The 24562-nt window shown below is 41.0% G+C and overlaps 1 protein-coding gene across 4 annotated transcripts in view; it reads right to left on the bottom strand.

The window, feature by feature from the left end:
- TMEM182 (transmembrane protein 182) overlaps positions 1-24562 on the bottom strand; it is a 76791-nt gene that overhangs the window by 10331 nt on the left and 41898 nt on the right. For all 4 annotated transcript variants that reach the window (XM_087426306.1, XM_087426307.1, XM_087426305.1 and 1 more), the window contains one exon: positions 8862-8999. In XM_087426306.1, the coding sequence (XP_087282432.1) occupies positions 8862-8999 (138 nt within the window). The remainder of the gene's footprint in view (positions 1-8861; positions 9000-24562) is intronic.

The raw sequence follows: 24562 nt of genomic DNA, 5'->3' as shown, positions 1-24562 counted from the left end.
AAGGAGAATGAGCTAGACTCTCTGAGAATGGGAAGGGATTTGACCTGTTGGGATGAAATCACAGTGCTCCCTCACGATCTGGATGACATTAGGGTCCATTCGTATTATTTGATTTGAGCCCTACATTCATAAAAGACTTTGGATAATATCTGCAAATTAAGTTTTATTTGGGTCATTACATTTATGTATTTATTTTAAAAGCATAGAGCATTAACGTATTAAATGTAAACACTTAAAAATGTCACAATATTTGCAAACCAGTTTGACATGTAGTAACTTGTAATGTTCTAGGAATCTTTAAAATTGCAGTGTTTGAGGTCTTGCTCAACTTCTATGAAGCCCTATGTGTCATGCTAAAGGAGCAAACACGGGTACAGTGCAGGCGGAAGCTATTCGCACAGGTCCATTCCAGAGTCCAAATTGTACGCTTATTTTTCTAACAGAATATGATGAGGAAAGGAAAATTTGCCAACTCTACATTTTCTGAAGAGTAATACCATTGCCATTGCATTGTAATATACTTTCAAAGTAGTCTCGTATCTATTATTTCATTCATAAAAAAATTAGTTTTTCTGGGAAAATAAGCTAGAAGTTCTTAAAAATAATTTAAATTGTATTTTGGTGCTAGTTCTTTCTTTACATTAAAATGCTACTGCTTTCTTTTATAATTAAATTATATTCATCTTTATATATCATATTGCAGAAATTGTAAAACTGCTAACGCACAACGGTTAACCATAAACGTTCTCGGCTTATCACTGTTCTTAATTTTCTCAGACTCATTTTCCACTGATTTTTCTCCAATTTTCTGAGATAGCCTGAATAACTTACAGAGATCTAATTTCATGATTATATATTTTCATCACATCTACCTGAATTCCAAATACTCATTGCTGCCCACACTTCATCACACTCCTTTCCAAATACATTCATCACCTCTTCCCTTTCATTTTCTGGCCTCGTGTTTTTATTTAGTCAAGTGAATCTATACAATGTCTACCCGATTTCTCAAATATTTATTATTTTCTTAAATTGGTGTAACAATTTTAGGCATTAAACATCCTGTATATTCAACACTCTGTACTCTCTTGAGAAATAATTATTGATAGAGGATGATCATGAGGGTTTATCCATCTCTACAATAATCAGGGATTTAATCTGAAACGTCAGAGCTTCGTTTAACACCAAGGCCGTGTTGACTCGCAATAACTGAGTTTCAGGAAGGAGGAAGTCGTTGAACAGCACAGGCCCGGATTCTGACCACCCTGGTCCAAATCTCACCTCCAAGCTTTACTGTCTAGAAAGCGTTACACCTTACCAGCTGAGTAACCTTGAGTAAGGTTTGCACTTCTCCACGTCTCAGTTTCTTCATTGGTAAAACAGAGATAACGCAAGTGCTGACCGCAGAAAGCAGTCATGAGGAGTTAATGGAGGTAAAGCGCTTAGCCAGGTGCCTGGGACACGGCAAACACGTGATAAGCATTGGCTAGTTCTGTTTTTATCGTTATTATTATTAAGCTTTGGCATGAGCTCCTGCTAATGGCTAGCAAATATTATTCTCTGAAATCTTTTAGAGCACCAGAGCTTCTCATATGACTGGGCTATTTCAGGACTGGCCAAGAGACAAGAGAATAAACTTGCCAGCGTGCCTTCTAGTTCTGAGATTTCATGAGAAGTGAGGGAGATTGCTTCCAACGTGTCAGCCAGTGTCTGACTGGAATTCTCCACCAGGTGGCACCGGTCACTCCACAGTCCCGTTACTGAACATTTCGGAAAGAATAACATCAGGTGGATCCAGACTTGCTCACCCATACGAAAGGACATTTTCTGCTTTAAGTGTCCAGTGCAGCAAACCTCCTGCCCGTCCCCAATAGCCCCTTAGTTACAAGAAGCAAAAATTCTTTCTAGGACAGACTCAGCATATGTCAATCTGTCATTCAGGGGAGTCTGTACCTCATGTGCTTCTCTTTCTACATGAGAAAGTATAGAGGGGAAAAAAAAGGCCTCAGAAAATGCATAACAAAATTTAGTAGAGAAACCAATATGCCTTAGCCACTCATTACTAGTTATTTCTGAGCAAAGTGACTATTTTGGGGGAAAACTATAGAGTGAAAAAGAATATTTGCAAAGAAATTAAATCCCTTACAGTACTGAGTAATTAGTGGATGTTAACGATACACACACTCTGGAAAAGGAGAACGAAGCAGGCGGAAACTCATTCTGCTTTTCCACCATGACAAACCTCATCCCAAACCAGAGATCCTATTTATAGGCCAGAAAGAATTTTGTCACCTTACACATCTGAAAACTCCCTTTCAGGGTGGAGATTACTCATACCCTGTAACAATATGTCCTCTGAGTGAAAGCATTCATTAGCCAGCCTGTAGCTCTAGTTCTCAGAAGAACAGCCTGGATACATTTTTTAAGGAGGGTGGGGAGCATTTATTCAAGTTTTAAGTTAAAGTTTTTCCAGAAAAGTCCGACCAAAGCCCTTGCTGAGCTGGCCTCTCACACCCTAGATTTGTCTGGGCAAAAGCTAGACCACAACCCAGAATGTCTCCAACAAGGATACACATAACAAGCCCAGCGTGGGGTAGAGGAGGAGGAACACAACGGCTCTCTCCAGAGAAACGGCCCTGTCCCCTCTTTCCTCGCCACGCTCTCCCTCCCTTCCACAGCCTTCATCTGGCTGAGATGTTGCGGACCCATAGGACTGGGTTGGACATGTCCCTTTTGAAATCTTCCTCTGGGGACTTGTCTCCTCATTTTACCACCATAAATCTACCATGTTGGTGCTCCATTTGAAACTGAGTCAGAACAAGTCTGATCCTAAGAGCCTGTTGCACACATTTCAACTGATAAGCAATGTGGGAAAAAATAAACTTTCGAAGAAGTACCTGAGAAAGAAAAGCAATAAGGCTTTAAAATATTTTTGTAAATAAAAACTCCACACAGCTCCTTTCTATTTAATATTAACCAAGGATGACTTATTCTAGCACTTGACATTTATATGAAATGTCAGATGGAGGACACTAAAATTCCACATCAAAATCTGAAGGAAGGCCTTGCCGCATTATAATGGTATCACTATCCCAAGCAATAATTTTCCTGAACAAATTCCCAAATATGACAACTGAAGGCACAAAGCAAGTGTATAAAGCAGGTACTTTTAGAAACATCAGGGTGACTAGTTCTTCTAGAGCTATCGAGAAAGCAGATCTAACACACCTCAGCCTTTTGACTGAGCAAAGGGAAATTTCATAAAAATTGGAGAAACTAATTCTACTACAAGAATTAATTTGGCCGATATATCAGTAACCTATACTTTTTATTAATCACTTTTTTCTTGCCACCACTCACCTCCAACAAACCAGAGCCCTGAATAAAATGTTAAGTGCTGGACTTTGGTGAAATTTTCTGTTCCCTTTTGGGATATTGTGTTTGTGATTTTCTCCTGAAAGCCTATTTTTTGTGCACCAAGAAAGACACAGAAGCCGTAGAAAAGCCTCTGGCAAGCATTCACTGGCCTTCTGGGCCTGTTCTCCCGACACAGGGGCCCCTTTGCTTGTCCAGGGTAAGCGGTTGTTTATAGCCCGAATCTTTCACTATATAGACATGGAGACAGCAGGTGCAAGCAGGGAGACGCGTCTCCCTGTAAGTTTAGGATGCCTGCCTCTAGGCTGTCAGCAATTCTTTCCTAATCCCTTCCTGGTCTTGGCCTTCTGTTTCCTCCACAAACTCTTCTCTCGGTCCAACGGCTGCCACGTTCTGCTTTATCTGGAGAAAGACGTGAGGAGCAAGGCATGACACGAAGCACCTCCTGTGAGCCTTGCATTCAGTCTCAGCCAAAGGAAAATGAAAGTCTGAAATACGTTCCTTCGCTTCTGTTAGCTATTGTTTTCTAGGATTAAGGCAAAAAACAAAAAAGTCTCTTGTATTCTGCATTCTTCATATCTCTTGTCTCGTGTAGAAATAAATGTGGTGAACTGGTGAGCTACTATAAATACCATTGACCTTTTGAAAGGAAAAGGAAAACAAACTACAAACCTGACTTCCTTCTGATTCAGTATTACCTTCTAGATATGAGAATTTCATATTCCCTTCATATCCACTTACCTTTCCTACACTGCTTTCTTAAAAAACTACTTTTCACAGTGCTACACTTTTAGAAAGCAAGGTCCTCCAGACAGGAAGGGAGGAGGAGTAAGCCATGCAGAGACGTGCTGCATGACCCACATGGCAGAGGACTTACACAGCTCACCCCACGTCACTCGGCTCATACCCCTGGTGACCAACAGCAGCTTGGGAAACAGCTCTCCAGGCGAGGAGCACACCCTGTGGTCACAGAACGGGGCAGGAGTCAAGCGGCCACTTGGCGTCCATCATGCTCCCAAGGACTGATCACACTACAGAGGTATCCTTTCCTCCCAGTAATACCTCCAGGGCCTATAATAAAGCCACCACAGTCCTCTGACTTACAAGATGTCTATGCAGTCTCACCAACTTCAGGGTCTAGCAAGAGATTTAGCCAAGATTCAGAAGCTTTTCGGGCACCTCTACCTAGGTGAGATTCTATCTAGATCTACATTCAGCAGAAAAATGTAGCCCCAGTTTGTCATTCAGGAAAAGGGGATTTCCATTGTGGAAGAAAAATCTTTCTACTGTGATATGCTGGTAAAATACCGATTTCTAGTTTTTATAGCTTATCACTCAATGCCAGTGTCCCAGAACATCCACACCACATCGTTATTCCTTCTCGTGCACTTAGAGGACTTACTCATGCACAGCAATTCCTGTGTTGATGTCGCTCTGCCCAGGCATTAGGAATATTCAGCTGTATGATAATTTTCTCCACATAACTCAAATGTTTAATAATGTCATGCCTACCCACTCTAACTCTCTCTGCATCTCTCCTCTCACCTCCACTATCTCAGGGATAAGAGAAGACAGGTGTCGGCCCCTTTGCATCTCAGAGTTCTCTGGGAGTCCATATTACAACAAATTTCAGCAACCGTTTAGGCACTGTGGAGACGTGTGGTGAGATTCACTGAAATATAGGCTTGGAGTCATAATGTCCTGACGATTCCCATACACTTGGTCCAGAACTGATCTTCCAGAGGGAACACATGGCCTGGCTGGTCTGAGGTCTGCCCAAGTGCACGAAGGGGCAACACACCCCCTCCAAGCCCTGCTCTGAGCCTGTTCACAGAGCAAGAGGAACACCATGGCCCCCACTCCTTCCTCACACCAACAGCTGTGACATCAGCGCGCTTCAGCCACGTGTGGAATGCCCAAAAACAGACTTCTTGCCGATGCCAGAGAGTCTTTCTACATGCACACACCCAGCAGTGGCCATTTAGAATTTGGTTCTGCCTTACCCCTAAGGCCATCTGTCCAAATAAAGCATGTCCAATCTCTTTTGTGGCATTGATAAAGCAGCCACAGCCACCAGGGGCCCAAGCAGCACCTGTTCCTAACTGCCGGGCAGAGCACAGCGTGTTGGCATAGGGCAGCATCGTGACTCGGGTAGGAGGGGAATGATGGGGCGACCCCTAAGACGAAAGAGATTTTGGAATACTAGGCGCATGGAATGAGTTCTCTGCATTTTGAAAATATAGAATCTAACCAAAGCATTATAAATTCAATTCAATTTAACTCAGTAAGTGACTATATGCACAGCTCCATATTAAATGTGGCACAGAAAAACCTCGGCTGGTCGACAGACCTAGTGTTTACTCCAGATTTTTCTCAACTTTGTATAGCATGGCACATAAATTTCCATCTTCAACTGTGAAAAGATAAGTTGCCTATTAACATTATGTGGGAATGTTAATAATAGAGAATTCTAAGATTTTAAAAATTCTTCTGTGAATAAGTACTCAACTTTACGGATGACTTATTGGCCCCATAACTGTCTTAAAAGATTGTGTCTTATGGCAGAAATTGCTACTGAACAGTAAACTTTAGTTATTTCTGAGAACACCACTTCTCCTACCTGAACTGATAAAATGAATAGCAATATTCTATCTCATCCAACAGAATATTTCTCTCTGTTCTTGGGAAACAAACAGTCTTACACAAACAATAATGAATTGTGCCATGAAGGAAATTAAAAGTCAAATTTGGGGGCCAGCCCAGTGGTGTAGTGATTAAGTTCATGCATTCCTCTTCAGTGGCCCGGGGTTTGCAGGTTTGGATCCTGAGAGCGGACCTATGCACCAGTCATCAAGCAATGCAGTGGCGGCATCCCACATATAAAATAGAGAAACATGGGCAGAGATGTTAGCTCAGGGCCAATCTTCCCCAGCAAAAAGGGGAAGATTGGCAACAGAGGTGAGCTCAGGGCCAATCTTCCTCACTAAGAAAAAAAAAAAGTTAAATTTGAAAGGCAGTCTCCTCATAATTGTCTAGTTTAGTGGCTTTTAGAATAGGCTCCCAGAACACCTTAGACACCTCTTAATCTCAAGCAGGCTTTTGCATTAAGACCTGAGCAAGGATGATCGAGCTTTATACCCACACCAGCAAAAGATTCACTAAAAAAAGAAAATCCACTGGTAGCAGACATATGAGTATGTATCAAATGCTTGATCTCCCTACAGAGTTCTCAGCCAAATGCAATTCTTTGTATATACTACTTTCTCATACAAACTATAAATTCAACAAATTCAACACAAATTATAAATTCAATATATTTTCTTTTTTTTTTTTTGTGAGGAAGATCAGCCCTGAGATAACATCCATGCTAATCCTCCTCTTTTTGCTGAGGAAGACCGGCTCTGAGCTAACATCTATTGCCAATCTTCCTCCTTTTTTTCCCCAAAGCCCCAGTAGATAGTTGTATGTCATAGTTGCATATCCTTCTAGTTGCTGTATGTGGGACGCGGCCTCAGCATGGCCGAAGAAGCGGTGCGTCGGTGCACGCCCGGGATCCAGGCCCGGGCCACCAACAGCGGAGCGCACGCACTTAACCGTTAAGCCACGGGGCTGGCCCTCAATATATTTTCAATGGAAAAATGAACAACGGTTTTTTTTTCAAAAGCACTAAACACACACACAATTCTCTAATAAGACCAAACACAGGATCAGAGAGTTTCCGAGTTTAAAACAATCATGCTACCCATAATGTGTGAGTAGTAAACTACTGCTATTACATATTCCTTTTGTTGACAAAGATTAAAAAAGAAAATCAAGGAATGAGAAGAAATAGTCACACATTTTTGCAGAGAGCTGTTATTTCTGGCAAGATCATGGAAAAATATGCACCCTAACTAGACCTTTGCCTGAAGCGAGGGGAGAATGTGGTTTAGGGGAGAAAAAATATTTGGCAAAGAAGATGCTTAGTTTTAAGGCATATAAGGGGTTCGGGCTTATGGAATTATGAATTAAAGAAGAGAGGTCATAAATTATGAGATCTAAGTGAAAGGAGCCAGACACAAAGGCCACATATTGTGTGATTCCATTTATATGAAATAGCTAGAATAGCCAAACCCACAGAGACCAAAAGTAGATTAGTGGTTCTCAGAGCTGGAGAGAGGAGATGTGGGGAGAAGATGAGGTTTCTTTGTGGGGTGATAAAAATATTCTAGAATAAGATAGTGGTGATATTTGCACAACTCTGTAAATGTACTAAAACACACTGCATTATATACTTTAAAATGGTATATCTTGTGGTATGTGAATTATACCCCAATTTTTTTAAGTTATTAAAAAAATTATGAGCTCAAATGAGTAAATCCAAGCCTTTGATAAAGGCGCTTGAAAAACCAGTGAAGACAAGAGTTGAAATAAAAGACAAAAAGAAAGACGGAATAGGTTAAATAGTACTCTTGTTCTCAGAGCGGGTTTTTTTAGCACTTTGAGCAGAGGATCCATATCTGATTATTTTTTTATTCCCTCTACAGAATTAAGCGCCATATTACGCAAAAAGAACATTTAAAGGAACTGTTTGTTAATGGACCATTGATTAAGGGATGATGGGCAACATCATAAACTGTCTTTGAAACGGTTATAAAGACAACAAAGCTATCCATTCTGTTCCTTTCCTTTATTGTCACTATAATCTCAAGTAGAAACACTGTCTTTCTCATCCGATGTTACAATACAGTGCAGTCACGTATGGTTTGGTCTTGGTCATATTGAAGTTTGTCTAATTTTCTAGAAGTGTTATCTTTACAAATAACCTTGCACTTATGTTTTCAGGTTAATGTTCTGGCTTTCACTTCCTAATAAAATGAAACAGTCTTAAAATTCACAAGACTCACCTATTCAATTATTTTTCTATTTGTACTATGACCATTTTAGCAGGAATTAGAAAGACTGGTGGGAAAGCTGACTAAAATAAATTCAGGTTTTACAAAGAAGAGAATGTGTTTAGATAATGCACATGAACCACAATTAAGAAAATTGAATGGTGATGTAGAAAAAGATGCTTTTTACCCGTGATAAATAAATCATGACGGTCTGTAACGTCTTCATGGGGCTATCTTTTAAGAGCACACAAAAAATTTCAGCCATATCCTGACGTTACGGAGAGACATGTCATGACCTCCAAGATAGAAAATTAACAGGTAAGAGATGGAAAGGCTCCTGCAGCAGAACTTTCCCTTCCAGTGTCTTCTTTCATATAATGTGGATACCGTGAGCGAACACCGCGTGCTGGGTAAGTGTGTTAGCACATGGGAAACGGAAAGACCCTGGAAAAGCATCTGACGTGGTTAGCTCTCAAGAAATGCTGTATATGAATATCATTGTGTTACTCCTACTAGAAGCCTGATATCTGACACTGGAAATGGAAAGTATGAGGATATGGAGAAAGGAAAAAAAAACACAGCTGGAAATCATACCCTTTGCCTTATACATACCTGCAGCAATATATGAGCCTCCACCGGCTTTGTAGAGGAAATGGCTGGCGAAGGGGGCTGCACAGATGATCAAAAAGCTCGCGGTCACCACAGCAACTACCCCCAGAAGCATCAGGACTGCCCAGAAACCACGGTAAACTGGAGACCCCAGGAGAAAAGGAAAAAAGAACAACGCAATTAGATTGCGCACACAGCAGACCGTCACACAGTTTCTTTCCTCTTCGTTTTTCTAATTCCAGCCATTGCACTGCTAGACGGCATCCCAAGCTATGGGTCCTGAGTTATCTTTACAAGAAACTCTTACCAGAGGACTTCGGACTCAATGACGTCAACCTTCAATCAACTCACGCTCGGTATTTGCACCACACACATGCTTAATATGCTCTGGGAGCTCATTTTTCACCAGATTTTCCATTTTAGAAATGGCAACATCTAAAGTTCTAGAAAGAGTCCTCTTGAGTAAGTATGCAGTTGGGTCACGTATAGGTGTTTCATATCAAATATACATGAAAAGACATTCACATCTACAGACACTGTCTCTTACTTCCTGCTCAGATCATGCAGTGACCCCTTAGAAGCTGATAATAATCACCCCAATTCCATAACAAAAAAGTATACTTTTATTTAGATTGTGACTCCATTGGAAAATAGTCTTAAGGTAATAAAAATGGCAAGCAAAACCAAAAAAAAGCTTCGTACAGACTGAGATTTTAAATCAGATATATTTAAGCTACTTTCTATTGATATTTGTTCTTAAAAAGATTCAAAATGAGAAGTATACAGAGCGGTCTCTTAGTCAAGGACCAGCAAGGCTGAATTAATGGACGCAGCTGGTGATAAATGGGTTGTGGGTTTGGTGATATATAGTAATCAAATAAAGAGGAATTCTAATGATCATTTTTGAACAGGATAATTACCGATCTATTAAACAAATTCATCATTTCCCAAAGGCTAAACACTAAAATAAATTCCTTTTGGTGTAAATGAGGGAAAGCGTAGTGAAATATATTAGTCAAATTACAATTTTTTATGAAACTACAGAAACTTTATAAGAAAGCAAAGAATGATTTTTCTCAAGAAGCCCGCCTGGCACAGAAAAAATATGTCAATCAACTGGAATCTCAAAGAGAGAAAAGAGGATGGGATGATGGAGATTTGCAGAGAGGGGTCACTGCAGTTAAATGGGAAAGGAAGGCTGAATTTTTGTGTGGATAACTAAGTCTCGAAGACAGGAATAAAGGGGAGGTTTTCACCTCATGGACCAAAGCTGTTCATTTGGCAGTGACTTCCAGGTTTGCTGCGTTAGAGTGTATTCTGTGGTTGTATTCAGGCTCTGCAGGGAGCAGAGCAGTAAAGTATTGATCAGCTTTGAGTGTGGAAAGTAAGAGTGACAGACTATCAGCCAAATATTTCCCATCCCAGTCCTACTAGAGTTTACTAGATAATTGGCAAGCTTTCCACTTCATGTTTTCATTCACCTCATTTACTTCGTTGCCTACCACATGGCAGGTTCTGTGGAAAGTGCCAGGGGTATAAGCACTCATAAGAGGCAGTCCGGAGAATAGGAACCCATTCTATCGCTCCTCTGATCACACTAAAACTGGACAAATATGGCAAACAACTCTCTGAGGATTCTGAAAAGTAAACAAAACACGTGGATTAAGAAAGGAAGTCAAACCTTAAAGAAAGATCAACTCAATTACAAAGAGTTTTCTAGGTTTTTCCTTTTTTTCTCTTTCTGGATTTGGCCTGAAGGCAAGCCAAACTGGGAACTTTGTAAAAGATGTAAACAGCAAAAGATCCCCACTTACAGTCATCATTCTGGCTAGAAAAGCAGGAAAGGGGGCCCCTGCAAGCCACAGTATGGAGAAAATTGTCATGTTTATCTTTCTCTTTTTATTCTCCTAGTCCCGCCTCAAGGCCAGCCTCAAAAGTAGGTGTGCACTCCCACCCCAGCAGAGGCAGGGGCATTTAAGATGCTGAAAGGTGATCCAATTCTTTGGATAGAAGAATCACAGAAAGGGACTCCCATTGTGCAAAGAGTGGGGCCATCAATCTGATACATTTTCTCTTTTCTCTTGCTGCTTTGCACTGTAGTGCAACTGCATGGAACCGTGCCACAGCACAGGAGGCCAAAACTCCAAGAGGACCCAATAACTCCTGCCAGAGAAACTGGAAAAAGGGGCCCTAGAAGCCAGAGAGTGTGGGGGAAATCCCACAGGTGAGAGAGAGCTGGAGAAGAGAATCTCTAATTCTGTGTTTGAATCTACACAAGTAATGAGCTCACTCCCCAAGTTACACATGTGTAGAAAATGCCGAGAGAAGTACGGTAAAGGCTTTGAGAATCAAATGATGGTATAAAAACCATCCGAGTACCAGAGCAAGCCCTGAGTGGTGCATGCCCAAGGCAGACCTAAATAGCATAGCAAAGGCTTCAAAAACTGAATTGACATTGAAACTACTACCACAGAAGGAAAAGACAGAAGATGCAGGTTGATTGCCTGTTCAAACAACAAAACAATAAGATTCTCTAAAGAATTTTAACAGTATGCAGAGTCTGACAATGTAATATTCAAAATGCCCAGGATACAATCCAAAATTACTTGATATACCAACAACCACAAAAATCTCAAAACCAATTCTCAAAGGAATAAGCAATCAGCAGATGCCAACCCAAAGATGATTCAGATGTGTGAATTATCAGACAGACTTTAAATCAGCTATTAGAACCATTTTTTATGAACTAAAGTGAACACTCTTGAAGTAAATAGAAAGATAGAAATTCTCAGAAGAAAAATAGCATCTATAAAAAAAGAACTAAATTGAAATTTTAGAATTGAAAAATATAATATCTGAAATTCAAAAGTCCATTACGTGAGCTCAATAGCAGAAAAGAGATGAGAGAAGAAAGAGCAAGTGAACTTTAAGATAGAGGAAGAGAATTTATCCAATCTGAACAACAGAAAGAAAAGAGATTGAAAACAATACTGACTAGAGTCTCAGAGACTTGGGGACATTATCAAAAGATCTCAACATTTGTGACATTGGAGTCCCTAAAGCAGAGGCAAAAGATATTGATGCAGAAAGAACATTCATAGAAATAATGCCTGAAAATTTCCCAAATTTGGTGAAAGACAAGTTTACAGATATAAGAAACTCAACAAACTCCAAAGAGGATAAACACAAAGAAACCAGCCCAGACACATAATAATAAAATTACTGAAAACCACAAAGAAAAAGTCTTGAAAGCAGCCAGGGGTGGCAGGGAGGGGAAATGACATATTAAATATGGAGGAACAACTCCAAAGGCTTCAAGTTTCTCATCAGAAATGATGGAAGCCAGAAGACAGTGGAACCACATCTTCAAGGTGCCAAAAGAAAAGACTAGTAGCCTAAAATTCTGCTTCCAGTGAAAATATCTTTGAGGGACGAAGGTGAAATAAAGCCATTTCTCAAGGAGGAAAACGTAGAATTTGTCACCAGCAGACCTGCCCTACAAAAAAATGCTAAGGGAATTTCTTTATGTTGAAGGGAGATGACACCAGAGTTCACTTGAAACTTCAGGAATGAATGAAGAGATACAGAGAAGATGAATGTCTGCATAAATATAGATGGCTACTATTCTCATTTTAATTTCTTTTAAATATATTTGACTATTAAAAAAAATATCTTGTCAGCATAATGCAGTAAAGAAATGTAGGTTTTGGAATCAGAGTTACCTGAGTATTTACCACTTATTTGCTATGTAACCTTGGACCAGTTACTTAAGCTTCCTGAACCTCTATCACTTCTTCTGTAAAATAGGGATGTTTGTATCCATCCTTTAGAGCTATTGGAAGAATTATTAATAATGTATGTGAAGTGTGTGGCATATAATAAGAGACCAAGAATGGCATTTATTTTGTGGTTGCTTTTATTGCTGTTATTGTTAAAATTGTATTAACGCTACATAGCAGGTAGTATTATGTTCAGTAATAGGAAAGAGAATTACTTCCCTCAGAGAGCCTTGCACACTCTTTTATGTACCATTGACATGTGGAAATCCCTTTAGATTATAGTTTACAGTGCAGTACAGAAGTTTGAGCAAAGTAGACTGCCAATACAGAAAGTTCCACCAAGTTCTCATAGTGTCTTCCATGGGAAATTTCCCTGTCCAGTAACCTCTAAGAAGGCAGTGGCCATGTTTTATATCATGTGCCTCCACTCCTAAATACCCAAAATACAAACAAATGGGGTCAGACACCTGACACAAAGACAGCCAAAATATGGCAACCCCTGACCCACACCTTAGGACCTACGTTTTGAAAAGATGAGTTGGGCAAATCAGTGTGATTCCTTGAGAACTGGAAAACTGGAAAAGTGAGAGGATTAATAGCAGAGTTGAAGCTCACAGGAAGCACTGGCAGGTGCATCCAGAAGAGTCATTGTAAGCCGAGGCCACATGCAAGCAAGAGGGCAGGAATTATGAATCAGGCCACGGAGAGGACAGAAAAGGCAGAGACGCCTCTCCACAGAGAGAAGCAGAGGGACGGTAAAAAAGAGAGAAAACTCCTGGTGTGGGAGAGAGAGGAAGAGAGCCAGACAGGAATGGCGGATAAATGCTCCCCAGAGCTGCCGCCTTTCCTAACTACTGCAACTTCCTCTTCCTTGGTTTGCTCTAGCACAACAGCCTGACTTTTGATTCTGAGTCCTCAGAAAAGACGGGAGCAACAGATTTGTACTTAAGGGAAGGGGGGACCTGGCTGCCTGGAGAGTTGTGACCATACAGAAATAGCTTGCAAGTGAGATTCCTTCCTGCAGTCGCCGCCTGCTTTATGTTTCTGCCTGTGCTTCAACATTCCAAAGTGCATAACTTCAAGCCTATTTCAACATTTCTTGGAACTCCGTTTCTTAGCTAATTATGTTACCTAGTTTGCATATGTGGCACACTGTGATTCCAGAATTAAAATCTTCACTTGTAAAGAAGAATTGTCTTGTGGAACTGGGTAGTCTTTCACCGTCTGAAGTGACACTGAGGCAACCAGAGAATCTTCAACATCAAGAGATCTACATGCATGTGTTTGGGGAGTCAAACATGATATCGGGGCCCCTCCACTTACTAATTGTGTGACTCTGATAGACCATAGTTTTCTGATATGGAAAATGATATCCTTCACATAAAGTAAGGATTAAGAAAATATATGAAAAGTAGCTTCATGTAGTAAGCACTCAAATGCATTTACTATTACTATCATGAATTATTACACACTTTGTAATAAAATGTTCTTGTCAACAATGCAGTTGATGCTTAAAAGATATCTTCTAGAGTCAGCCCTGATGACCTAGTGGTTAAAGTTCGGCAGGCTCTGCTTCGGCAGCCTAGGTTTGGTTCCCGGGTGCGGAACCACACCACTCGTCTATCAGTAGCCATGCTGTGGCAGCCGCTCACATAGGAGAATCAGAAGGACCTAAAACTAGAATATACAACTAAATACTGGGGCTTTGGAGAAGGAAAAAAAGAGGAAGATTGGCTACAGATGTTAGCTCACAGAGAATCTTTCCCAGCAGATACAAAGGAAGATATCTTCTAATCTCATGGATCTAGGATGGGGACAAGCTTTCAATTCTAACACATGTACAATTTTGGTGGGAAGGATGTTTTTGTTTGGTCAGTGGTTTATATTGTTTAAAACTCCTAGATGTTGAATGTATCTCAGGGAACACTTAGTTTATTTCCTTGTTCTTTATATGAGCCATAAAAACTGCAAAGCTTTGTCTTTGAAAGCTTTGGACTATGCAAATGAAAACATCTCTAAAAATCCATTTGTACCACTAAATACAATTCAATGCTTAACTTAAAGAATATTGAATTCCTATTAGAACATGAAGCAAGATTTACAATATAAATAGATTTATATGTAATCTTTATCATCACAATTTGGATTAAAGGAAAGCTTCATCTGAATCTGGGAAAGTCCAGAATTAATGACTATTTGGACTATTTTCTAAGAAATGAAGTTCCGTTGATTTTAAATAAATTGGTGAAGTAACCTAACAAAGTGCTCCTTAGTCAGGTGTTGTAATGAGAAGGATGACTAGTTTAGTCTAACACTGGATGTTATAGAAATTGTTCTTCTAGAATACTCAGTTTATTTTCCTAAATAGATTAAACTTTTACCCTTACAGTGTTACTTTCACTACCAATTTACTTAGTAACTTCATTCCAGTAGATCTTGGCTGAAAAATCATCAGCCTGGAGTATACTGAAATGTCATATCAACATATTCTGTGTAGTATATCATTTCATATTTGCATAATATTTTCATTTATATACAGTATTTTTCGTTTTCATTTGAAGACTATCCTATTGTTTGTTAATAAAGAAAAGAGACATCATGAGTCATTAGAGATTGTCATTTGTTAAATAAGAGTGTATATGGAATGCAAAACTATGTTCAAACTGATGTCTCAGTTTATTCATAAAAAGTGCATATTAACTGCACTGAAGGAGTATTAACTGTATTGAAAATTCAGATTTGAACATACATCAGAGCAGCTCATATCTTGGGGTGTACCTAAAAGGTCAAATTCCACAGTGACACAAATAGGAAGTGTAGGGAGACATCTATCAAGAATCCTTCAGGGGGGACGGCCTAGTGGTGAAAGTGATTAAGTGCACGCGCTCCTTTGCGGTGGCGCAGGGTTCGCCGGTTTGGATCCCGGGCGTGCACCGATGCACCACTTGTCAAGCCATGCTGTGGCGGCGTCCCATATAAAGTAGAGGAAGATGGGCATGGATGTTAGCCCAGGGCCAGTCTTCCTCAGCAAGAAAAAGAGGAGGATTGGCAGATGTTAGCTCAGGGCCCATCTTACTCACAAAAAAAAAAAAAAAAGAATCCTTCAGAGAGGAAACATAAAAATCACCCAAAACATCAGGACACTGAAGGCCATGAAATAAAGTGGACTATTAATTATGCACATTAATATGTGTGCGTGTGTGCATGCACATGTGTGTACGTGTGTGTGTGTGTGTGTGTGTGTGTGCAGATTACCATAGACCAAAGGTGGGAAGCTAATGGCAGAATTGGCATCAGTTCTGAATTTCATGTAAAGGGTTAGGAAAATAAAGCCCTACAGTCTTTTTTTTCCCACTAGGAATGTAATAAAAATGCATTAAAGCCTCACCAATGTAGATGATGGGCAAAAGCAGCCTGAAGTTTTCACTCTGGATTATTTTAGAATAAGTTCCATTCTAAGCCATTCACATCCATCCAACATCTCGAACTGGTGTCTCACCAGGGACCTCTGAGAGGGACCCTGCCAGGCTTGCTTGGTGAACGGGTACGTTGCTGACAACCAGAAGCCCACTTAATTTAGCAAACATATTCTGATCACTTTCTAGGTGCCAGGCACCAAAAACTGCTAGAGTAAGACATAGTCTTTGCTCTCACAAGTTCAGCCCAATGAGGGAAAAGCAAATAAGTTTATCACTGTGTGATAACTGCCCTAGCAGATGTACGCACAGAATACCATGCAGCCAAGTGGACGATTGTACAGAGAGGCCATGATTTCAGGGCTGAATGGTGGTGAGAGAAGCCTACTGTCCTGAGTATAGTTGAACTGGCTCTTAGTGTTCCGCAAGAATTCATTGGGCAGAAGGCAGGAGGAAAGAGCTCCATGAATGGGGGAATAGAGAGCAGCCCTCGGCAGCTGCTGCCCAGGTGGACGAGGGGAACAGAACATGAGGAACGTGGAAAGGTAGTCAAGGCCTCACATGCCACTCAAAAAGGGCTGGTCCTTTATCATACGCGTCCTAGGGAGCCCCTGAAGGTCAGTAATCAGAAATTATAGCCACATTTGTATCAGAATATCACTCCTGTAACTGTATAGAGAATGAACTGGCAAGAAAAAGGATACAATAAGGACAACTAGTAAGGTAGTTACTATAGCAACCCAAGTGCGGCCTAATGCCGGGCAGTGGGGAGGGAGATGCAGTAACCTCTACTGACACTGTTGTTACTGGTGCTGAGAAACCACAGGAATCAAGGCTGTCTTCATGGGTTTTCCTTTACAAGCCAAAAGAGTTTGTTCAGTTAAGATATTACCAACTCTCCTCTTGATTTTGTAATATTTTAATTTATACAACAAACCGTCTTTCATACAGAGCATAGAGGGAAAACTCAACCCAAATGATCCCAATTCCAAATTCATAGTGTTTTGATAAATTAGTTTGTTGTGTATCTAAAAATGTCAATATTGTATTTGCAGTTTAAAGATAAACTCGTGTTACTCATTTTTCAAAACTTGCTATCTTGCCTCAGACACCTCACAAAGCTAGTTCATAAAGCTCATCCTGTGTTTCGACACAGAATCAAGCACACACAGCGTGAAGTGCTATAAAACGTTCCAAATGAAGCCAAAACAAAACGCGCCACCCGCCACCGTCCTCGGCGGCAAACGGGAGCCTCCAGCATATGCTGCGTAGCTCCAGGCAAGACGCTGCCGTTCCCCAGGCCAGCACGCCTGTCCTGCATCTCCGGATACTGCTCGTCTTGGCAGCGCCGGGCAGGTCTAAAAATACAGCACCGCCTGCACCGGAGCAGAAGGATGCGCTGCACAGGGTGCCCGTGTCTCAGCCCCGCCACCGAGGCGCGCCAAGCCATGTGCTCTGCACGGTCCATTGCTGTTTTCAGGACAAAAAGAACACCGAGGGCCCACGCAGTTTATCTACCTCCCTACTGTAAATGCCGGCAGTGGAGGAGACCTGAGAGGGAGGAAGTGCCTGGGGCAGGAGGGGCAGGGCCCTCACCCCTTTCCACGCTGGCTGTGACCCCAGGCAAGTCCCTGAAGCAGCAGGATCATGGGGGTGGGGGGGCGCGGTGCAGAGAGCTTTCCAGGTCTGAGAGAGCATCCATAGTCATTACCTGGATTGCTCCTCCTCAGGATCCTGGGGGGTAGGAAGGAGGTTTGCTGGGTGCTGGGAGGATGGCTTTGCAGAGTTAGAGGGAGACATGGTGGTGGCAGCAGTGATAGGAGTAATAGTGGAATGCAGCTTGATAACACAGCAGCCAGCAGCCTGAAGGTCACAGGAGCCAGGAAACCAAGGCTCTCGGAAGAGGTGAAGGGGATCGGAATACGCCACCCCTAAATACGCCATCCCCAAATATGCCACTTTGGCATTAGGATTATTTTGAGCTGGAAGCAAATGAGAATCGATGCATGCAGAAAGAAACCTTCTAGGAGTTTTCCTTATCTGACTAAAGCAGAAACTTCTGAGAAATGAGGGCTGCCATAAATCCTCTCTTCCAGGGGAGTTTTTATGGCCATAAAGAAGACAGCAAGTCAGCACCAACATAGGTCTACAAACAAACCTTATCGTCCAGTAGTCCCCTTATGTATTTCCTAGTCATTTGCCCACAATTACCACCCCTAGACCAAACCCCTTTTTCCTTTGTCTTGTCGCATCTCCACATTTATCATTCTTTGTTAAAAAGATATATAAGCTCTCAGGCCCATCCATTTCTTTGGGTCTTCATTTTTCCATGAAGGCCTCCATATACATACATAATAATAAATCTTTTCTGTATCGTTTCACAGTTTAATTTGCAGGACCCCAGGTACAGAACCTAACAGGACAGAGGAAAAATTTTTTTCCTCCCCTACAGAGTTGTTGTGTACAGAGCCACTCAGATCCTAGTACAGGGGGACAGGTGAGCATCCTGGGGTTAATCTCCAGCTCCAAGGTCTTCCTCTGACCCCTGCTGCCTCAGAGGCCTGGACTGACGGCTCCCATCCTTGCCTGAGCAGCAGAGCCATTTGGAGGACTTGGACATCATACCCAAGTCAGGATTCCAAACCAGACTGACTGAATGAAAATATCTGAGGGGCGGCACAAGCAACTATATTTTTAAAAGACCCCTAGGAGAATGAAATGTACAGCCAGGTTGAGAACCACTGGCCCCTGGGGCCTCTCTGGAGCTGCCAATTTTTTTTGAGAGAGTGCTGTACACTATGCAGTGGCTCAGTCTTTGCAGGAACTCTTTCCTCTGTCATCACAGCATTCCCTATTTTATGTCTTATAGGTAAAGGCTCAGAGAGGTAGAGCAAAGTTTCAAAAATTAAACAGGCAGTAAATGACATGATCAAGATTTGAACTCAGTCTCAGACGCCATTAGTCTCCATGCTCGTTGCAAATTGCCACTGCTTCGTTGAAGCCTTCTGGGCTCAAATCCTCCCACTCTGGCTCCTCCTACTCTATCCTCCAGAAATGCCGAAATTATACTGAAGTTTCAGGGGGGTGTGGGGAGGATGCTGTTATCATGCCCCTAGGCTTCTGCAATACTGCTTCCCCTAGCTAGAAGAAATAGCCTTCCTACTTGTCATTCTAGGTCCACTCAACCTCCTTCCCTCCTTGAAGGGACAAAGTGGAGGCATTTCCTCATCTCCACTAAAAGGCAGGAGACTGCAGAATCAGTAGAAGTATAGACAGACTCACGAGTTGATTCCCTTACCAGCTGCGTGACCTTGGGCAAGTTACTTAGCCTCTCCATGCCTTATTTGCCTTCCCTACAATGTGATAATAATGATACTTATCTTATGGTGTTGTTAAGAGGATTGAAGAGTTAACAGAGGTAAACACTGACCAGAGTGCCAGGGCTTCATTCTCAGTCAGTGTTCTTGATGCACGCCAGTCCCTGGACTTAGCCCTCTGTATTGTCTCTCTCTCTTTGCATCCCCACCTCCACTTCTTGACTGTGAACTCCTTTGCAGCGAAGACTCAGTCTTGCTCATCTTTCTAACCCTAGGGGAAGCTTTATGCCTGGCATGCGATAGATGCTCAATAAAATATGAAGGAGTGACTAATCAATAATTTATCACTTAGTCTCCACTGAAATCTCAAGTTACGCAGCAAAGGTTGGTGGGATATTTAATGGCCATGGAACAGGATGAAGCAAACTCATTCAAATGGAAATAAATCCATGGTCTTGGCCTCATTCCCACAATCGCTGGAGAGTCTTTATCACCTAAATCCCTACTAGCGAGAAACAAGATGAGCTGAGGAATCAAGTAATGAGACGTTAACACCTGGGTACTAAGTTTGACTATGGAAGACTATGGAATCGTCCTGTCAATGCTTCTGAATACCCAGTGCACAGAAACAAATCAAGATCATCAGGGATTTCTGTAAGTGCTCCCGCCTAACTCTAAAAATGCCAGAAGAGAGACAAATTTTGTCATTCACCAATTCTCTTTCGAAAAATCAGATCTGGGACTGGCCCAATGGCTTAGTGGTTAAGTTTGTGTACTCCACTTTGGTGGCCCAGGGTTTGTGGGTTCGGATCCTGGCACAGACCTACACACTGCTCATCAAGCCATTCTGTGGCGGCGTCCCACATACAAAGTAGAGGAAGGTTGGCACAGATGTTAGCTCAGGGACAATCTTCCTCGAAAGAAAGAAAGAGAGAAGGAGAGAAAGGAGAGAGAAAGGAAAGAAAGAAAAATAAAAAATCTGATCTATATGTGAGAAGACTTGCTATCCACATTAAGCCATGAAAGGAACATTTTTAGGACCATTTTATTTATATATTTTTTAAGTGTTAAATTTGAACCTGCTTGTCCAAAGTTTTTGTACAGCTAATGGAAAACAATTATAGCAAAGATTTGCTTACCTAGTTGTAAGTATTCTACTGTAGTAGTCTAGGACCCCTGAGAGTCTTCATTTTCATATCCTCACGTGATTTGCCTCTTCAAATCTCTTATGTCCTAGAAATCACATTTTTCCAGGGAATTTTATGATCTTCTATCATATTAAAAATATACATCTAAGAATCTTCTTCTTAGAGATGTGACTCAAATGTAGTTTCTACTATTTTTGCATCAGAAAAGTTAGTTTAGGAATTCCATAGCACTAAGATGATTTACTATTTCCCCCTCTATTTTTATCATAAAACACCCAATGAAAGAAGTTATTAACAACTAAATTGAATTCCACACTTTCATTCTCCCATACTCACACATTGATTGAAAAATTTACCTCACATCTGGCACTGTGCTAGGTTAGCACTTACTGGTGATATGACATAAAAAAAGTACCGTATGTCCCATCAAGCAGTCTAATAGGAGAGAAATTCACAAACAGATGACTATCAGCATGTCAAGTGCAAGGAGAGAGCTCTATGGTATATTACATAAGAATAGAGGAAGGGTACTTGACCCAATCTTGGCATAGTGCAGAAGGCACCTTGGAGGAGGTGATTCTCAAAGGGGAGAGCAGGAATGCAGGAAATGGAGGCAGAGAGCAGAAAGCACAAACAAAGGAAACCAGGAGGAGAGCAGGTGTGTGCAAGTAACTCAGTATGGAGGCACAGAGAGTGAAAAGCTTTGGTGTTGGGGAAGTGGCTAGAAAGAGGAACTAGGAGGCAGATCATGATGGTCCCTGTAGGATATTTTGGCCCACGTTGTGTGAAACTTTCCCTACAAATGATATGAAAAATAACTGGTTAACTTAAATTAAAAGAGGCTTTTTGTTCATATGGAGCTTCAATCCATCAATAATCAAACCACTGGGAAGAGGTTTGCAGTCTAGTTTTTTTGGAGGGAGGGGTGTTTTCAGTGAGAAAGATAGAGAAAAAGGCAGGAAAACACATTCACTCTTTTCTTTCTTATAGAAATTTATATTTGTATGATATTATTTTCTTAAGGAGTAAAATACTATTAAATATAGGCACCAGAAAATCTGACACTACTTCAAGGAAACTAGCCTGCCTTGTGGGGAAAATGTGATGGGCAAGGAGACCTTATCAAGGAACTATAACAGAAAAGAAAGGAAGCTAAAAAGTTCTAAGAAGAAAATAAAGGTATAGAGATGAGAGTTAACTATTGGTTGCTGGGGGGAGAGGGTTATACAGGCAAGTAGTGGCCTGTCCCTTCCAGCAAATGCCTTGGAAAAATACTTGGCCAGCTCAGAATAACTTTGGGATGTGAACCACTCACGCAAGGAATGCTAGCACAGCCAGCATAAGAGGAGTGTCTCATGGGGACATACAAGATAGCAGGGACATAGCTGGAATCTCTCACAGGGCCAGCATGCCTCATTTACTCCAGAACTAACATTTGCATTTTGCTTATTCAACAACAGACTGAGAGTCACATTTTCTCCACTTAGCGGGGAACATGATCTTTGTGGTTTAAAATCAAGATTCACCAAGTACAGTACCTAAAGGCCCCCGTGAGCATCTTTCATTGACTTGGCCTCTTCTAAGCACCAATCTCAAGGAATGTGGTAGAAATGCCTACTGGCAGCCTTGAGTTCTCCTAGCTGACCTGCCTACTATTTGCTGTGTGATTTTTACAGCGGAGTCACTTAACCAGCCTCACTAGTTTTCTGTTTGTTTCTTGATAAAAAGGTAGAACTATCAGTCTCAGAAGTCACTTTCAACTCTTCTGGTTAAAGTCCCAGCAAGTGGATGGTCAATATTTCCCTTTGATAATGAACTGCATAGACTGAACCTCCAAGTCTCCACTCGAAAAGACCAGCCCTTCAAAATTGTCCATTTTAAGCAGAAAATCATTGAAAAGATCAAACATAGCATTTCCATAGCTACTCTGTACATGGTCTAGTGGGGGATTTGGTTTTATTTACTTATTTGCAGTGATAGGATACATCTTTGGAAGACTTCCCTCTCTAGCTACTCAACACAGCAAGCTGTTACAGCAAATACCCTCCATATTGCATAACAACAGCTGTTGCTCTGGAAACACGTTAACACTAAGCGTTCCAGAAAATGTTTCACTTCCACTCTCAGACTTGAAGCAATGAATATGAGTACTAGGAAAAGCACTTCATAAAAATCAATCATATTTTAAAATAACTATTTAAAAGTGACTTTAGTTTTATTTCTATACCCCCAAACTTGTTTGTAAAGAGTAATAAATAGTAAAAGAAAAACTGATATTGACTATCAGACCAAAACTAAAAAGTAAAATAACAGAACTTACCAATTTTTCTCTAATTAACAAATAGATGTTTTTTTTTAAAGTATATACTGCTTGTTAAGAAAATGAAACGTCATTTCCTTTACAGTGTTACCAAGAAAGTGATTATGGAAACAGATACAGCTCACTGCAGAGCATGATCTTTGAGTTGGGGGACCTAAATGCTCTCAGTTTCCTTGGCTTTAAACTGGCAGCAATAAATCCTACATCATGGTGCTGTCATCAAGACCCAAAGAGACAATATTATAAAGCAAAGTGGGTGGGCTAGAGCTATGATTGCACATAATAGGAGCTTGTAATAAGAAATGCAAGATGTCATTTTGTTGTGACATTAATGGTTTCTATAAGATAAATAAAATTTTTCTTTTTTATATATTTTCTTTTTTATATATTTATTTATATATATATTTATATATTTATATTTGTATATTAGTAGGTTTCAATAGGCAGAAACAAAAAATAAGAATACAAATGAATAGCTTTGAAGAAATTATGGCGGTGCCTCTGAGCAACTTATGGTTCCAGTTATCGATAAATTCACTGGGTCTAATTCCTCATGCCAGCACTGAAATTTATCAAGCAGTACTTATGTCTGTCATTCATATGTTATCATCTACAAACGGAAGAAAGAAAAAAGAGATCACACAAAATGTGATCTGTTAAAGGGGAAATAGTGGTAGCAAGCCTGAGAAGGAAGAAATCCAGGTTGCAAAACATGAAGCCAAATTGCTGTGGACAGCCTGCTAAACCCAAAGGTCAGATGTCAGTACACGCCTGACTCTACTTCTGGCAGCACTGACGAAGCTTATCACTCCCTCTTCTGAGAAAAACTTTCTCTGTCCAATTTCCAGAATACCACACTCCCCTCGTTTTCTTTCTGCTTCCCTAGCTGCCCATTCTCAGCCCCTTTCGTGGGTCCCTCTTCTTCTCCCTGATCTCTTAACAACAGAGCATCCTAGAGGTTAGTCCTTGGACAGACCTCCTTTCTCTCTACACTAACTCCCCAAATGGCCTCATCTTTTCCCATGGCTTTAAATATACCTCCATCAGTGACTCCCAAATGTACAGTTCCTGCCCAGACCTCCACCTTTAACTCCAGGCTCTGCAATCCAAAAGCCTACATAACATCTCCACTAGGCATCCTCAACATGTCCAAAAACTACCAAAGCTTCCTCTTAAAAATCAGCTCTACCTCAGCCTTCCCCAACTCTAATAAAAGCAACTTCATCCCTGCAGTTGCTAAGGACAGAAAGGGTCATCATTGACTCTGATCTTTCCTCACTCCCCACACCCAATCCATCAGCAAATCCAGTCAGCTGTTCCCTCAGAATACAACCAGATAAAGTGAACTTCTGTTTCCAGGAAGATGAAGCAGACATACTTTTCCCTATTGCTTCTTTTAATCACAACTAAAGTCCCTGGATATTATCTATGAAACAAACAGAAGATTCAGAAAGATAAAGAAAAGAGGCAGACCACCTAGGGAACTTGGAACCCAAGGAATGATGTGGTGGTGAGTTCCCTGGGTTTTCATTTTGCCTCTTTCATCCCATACTTGGAGCTAGGGGAGCCAATAACCAGGAAACGGCAATGGACACAGACAACAAAAGACTGGTCAATCTAGACCAAGTACTAGGTAAAAGGCAGCCTTTCAAGACAGAAAACATTTAGGCAATAAGTGTTCTACTGTAGTCAAACACCACAGAAGAAAACATCAGCAAAGTCTG

The sequence above is a fragment of the Ceratotherium simum genome, chromosome 40 (assembly GCF_057802395.1).
Source record: "Ceratotherium simum simum isolate JZ-2026a chromosome 40, ASM5780239v1, whole genome shotgun sequence".
Taxonomy (NCBI): Eukaryota; Metazoa; Chordata; class Mammalia; order Perissodactyla; family Rhinocerotidae; genus Ceratotherium; species Ceratotherium simum.
This window is presented reverse-complemented; position numbering and strand designations above follow the sequence as displayed.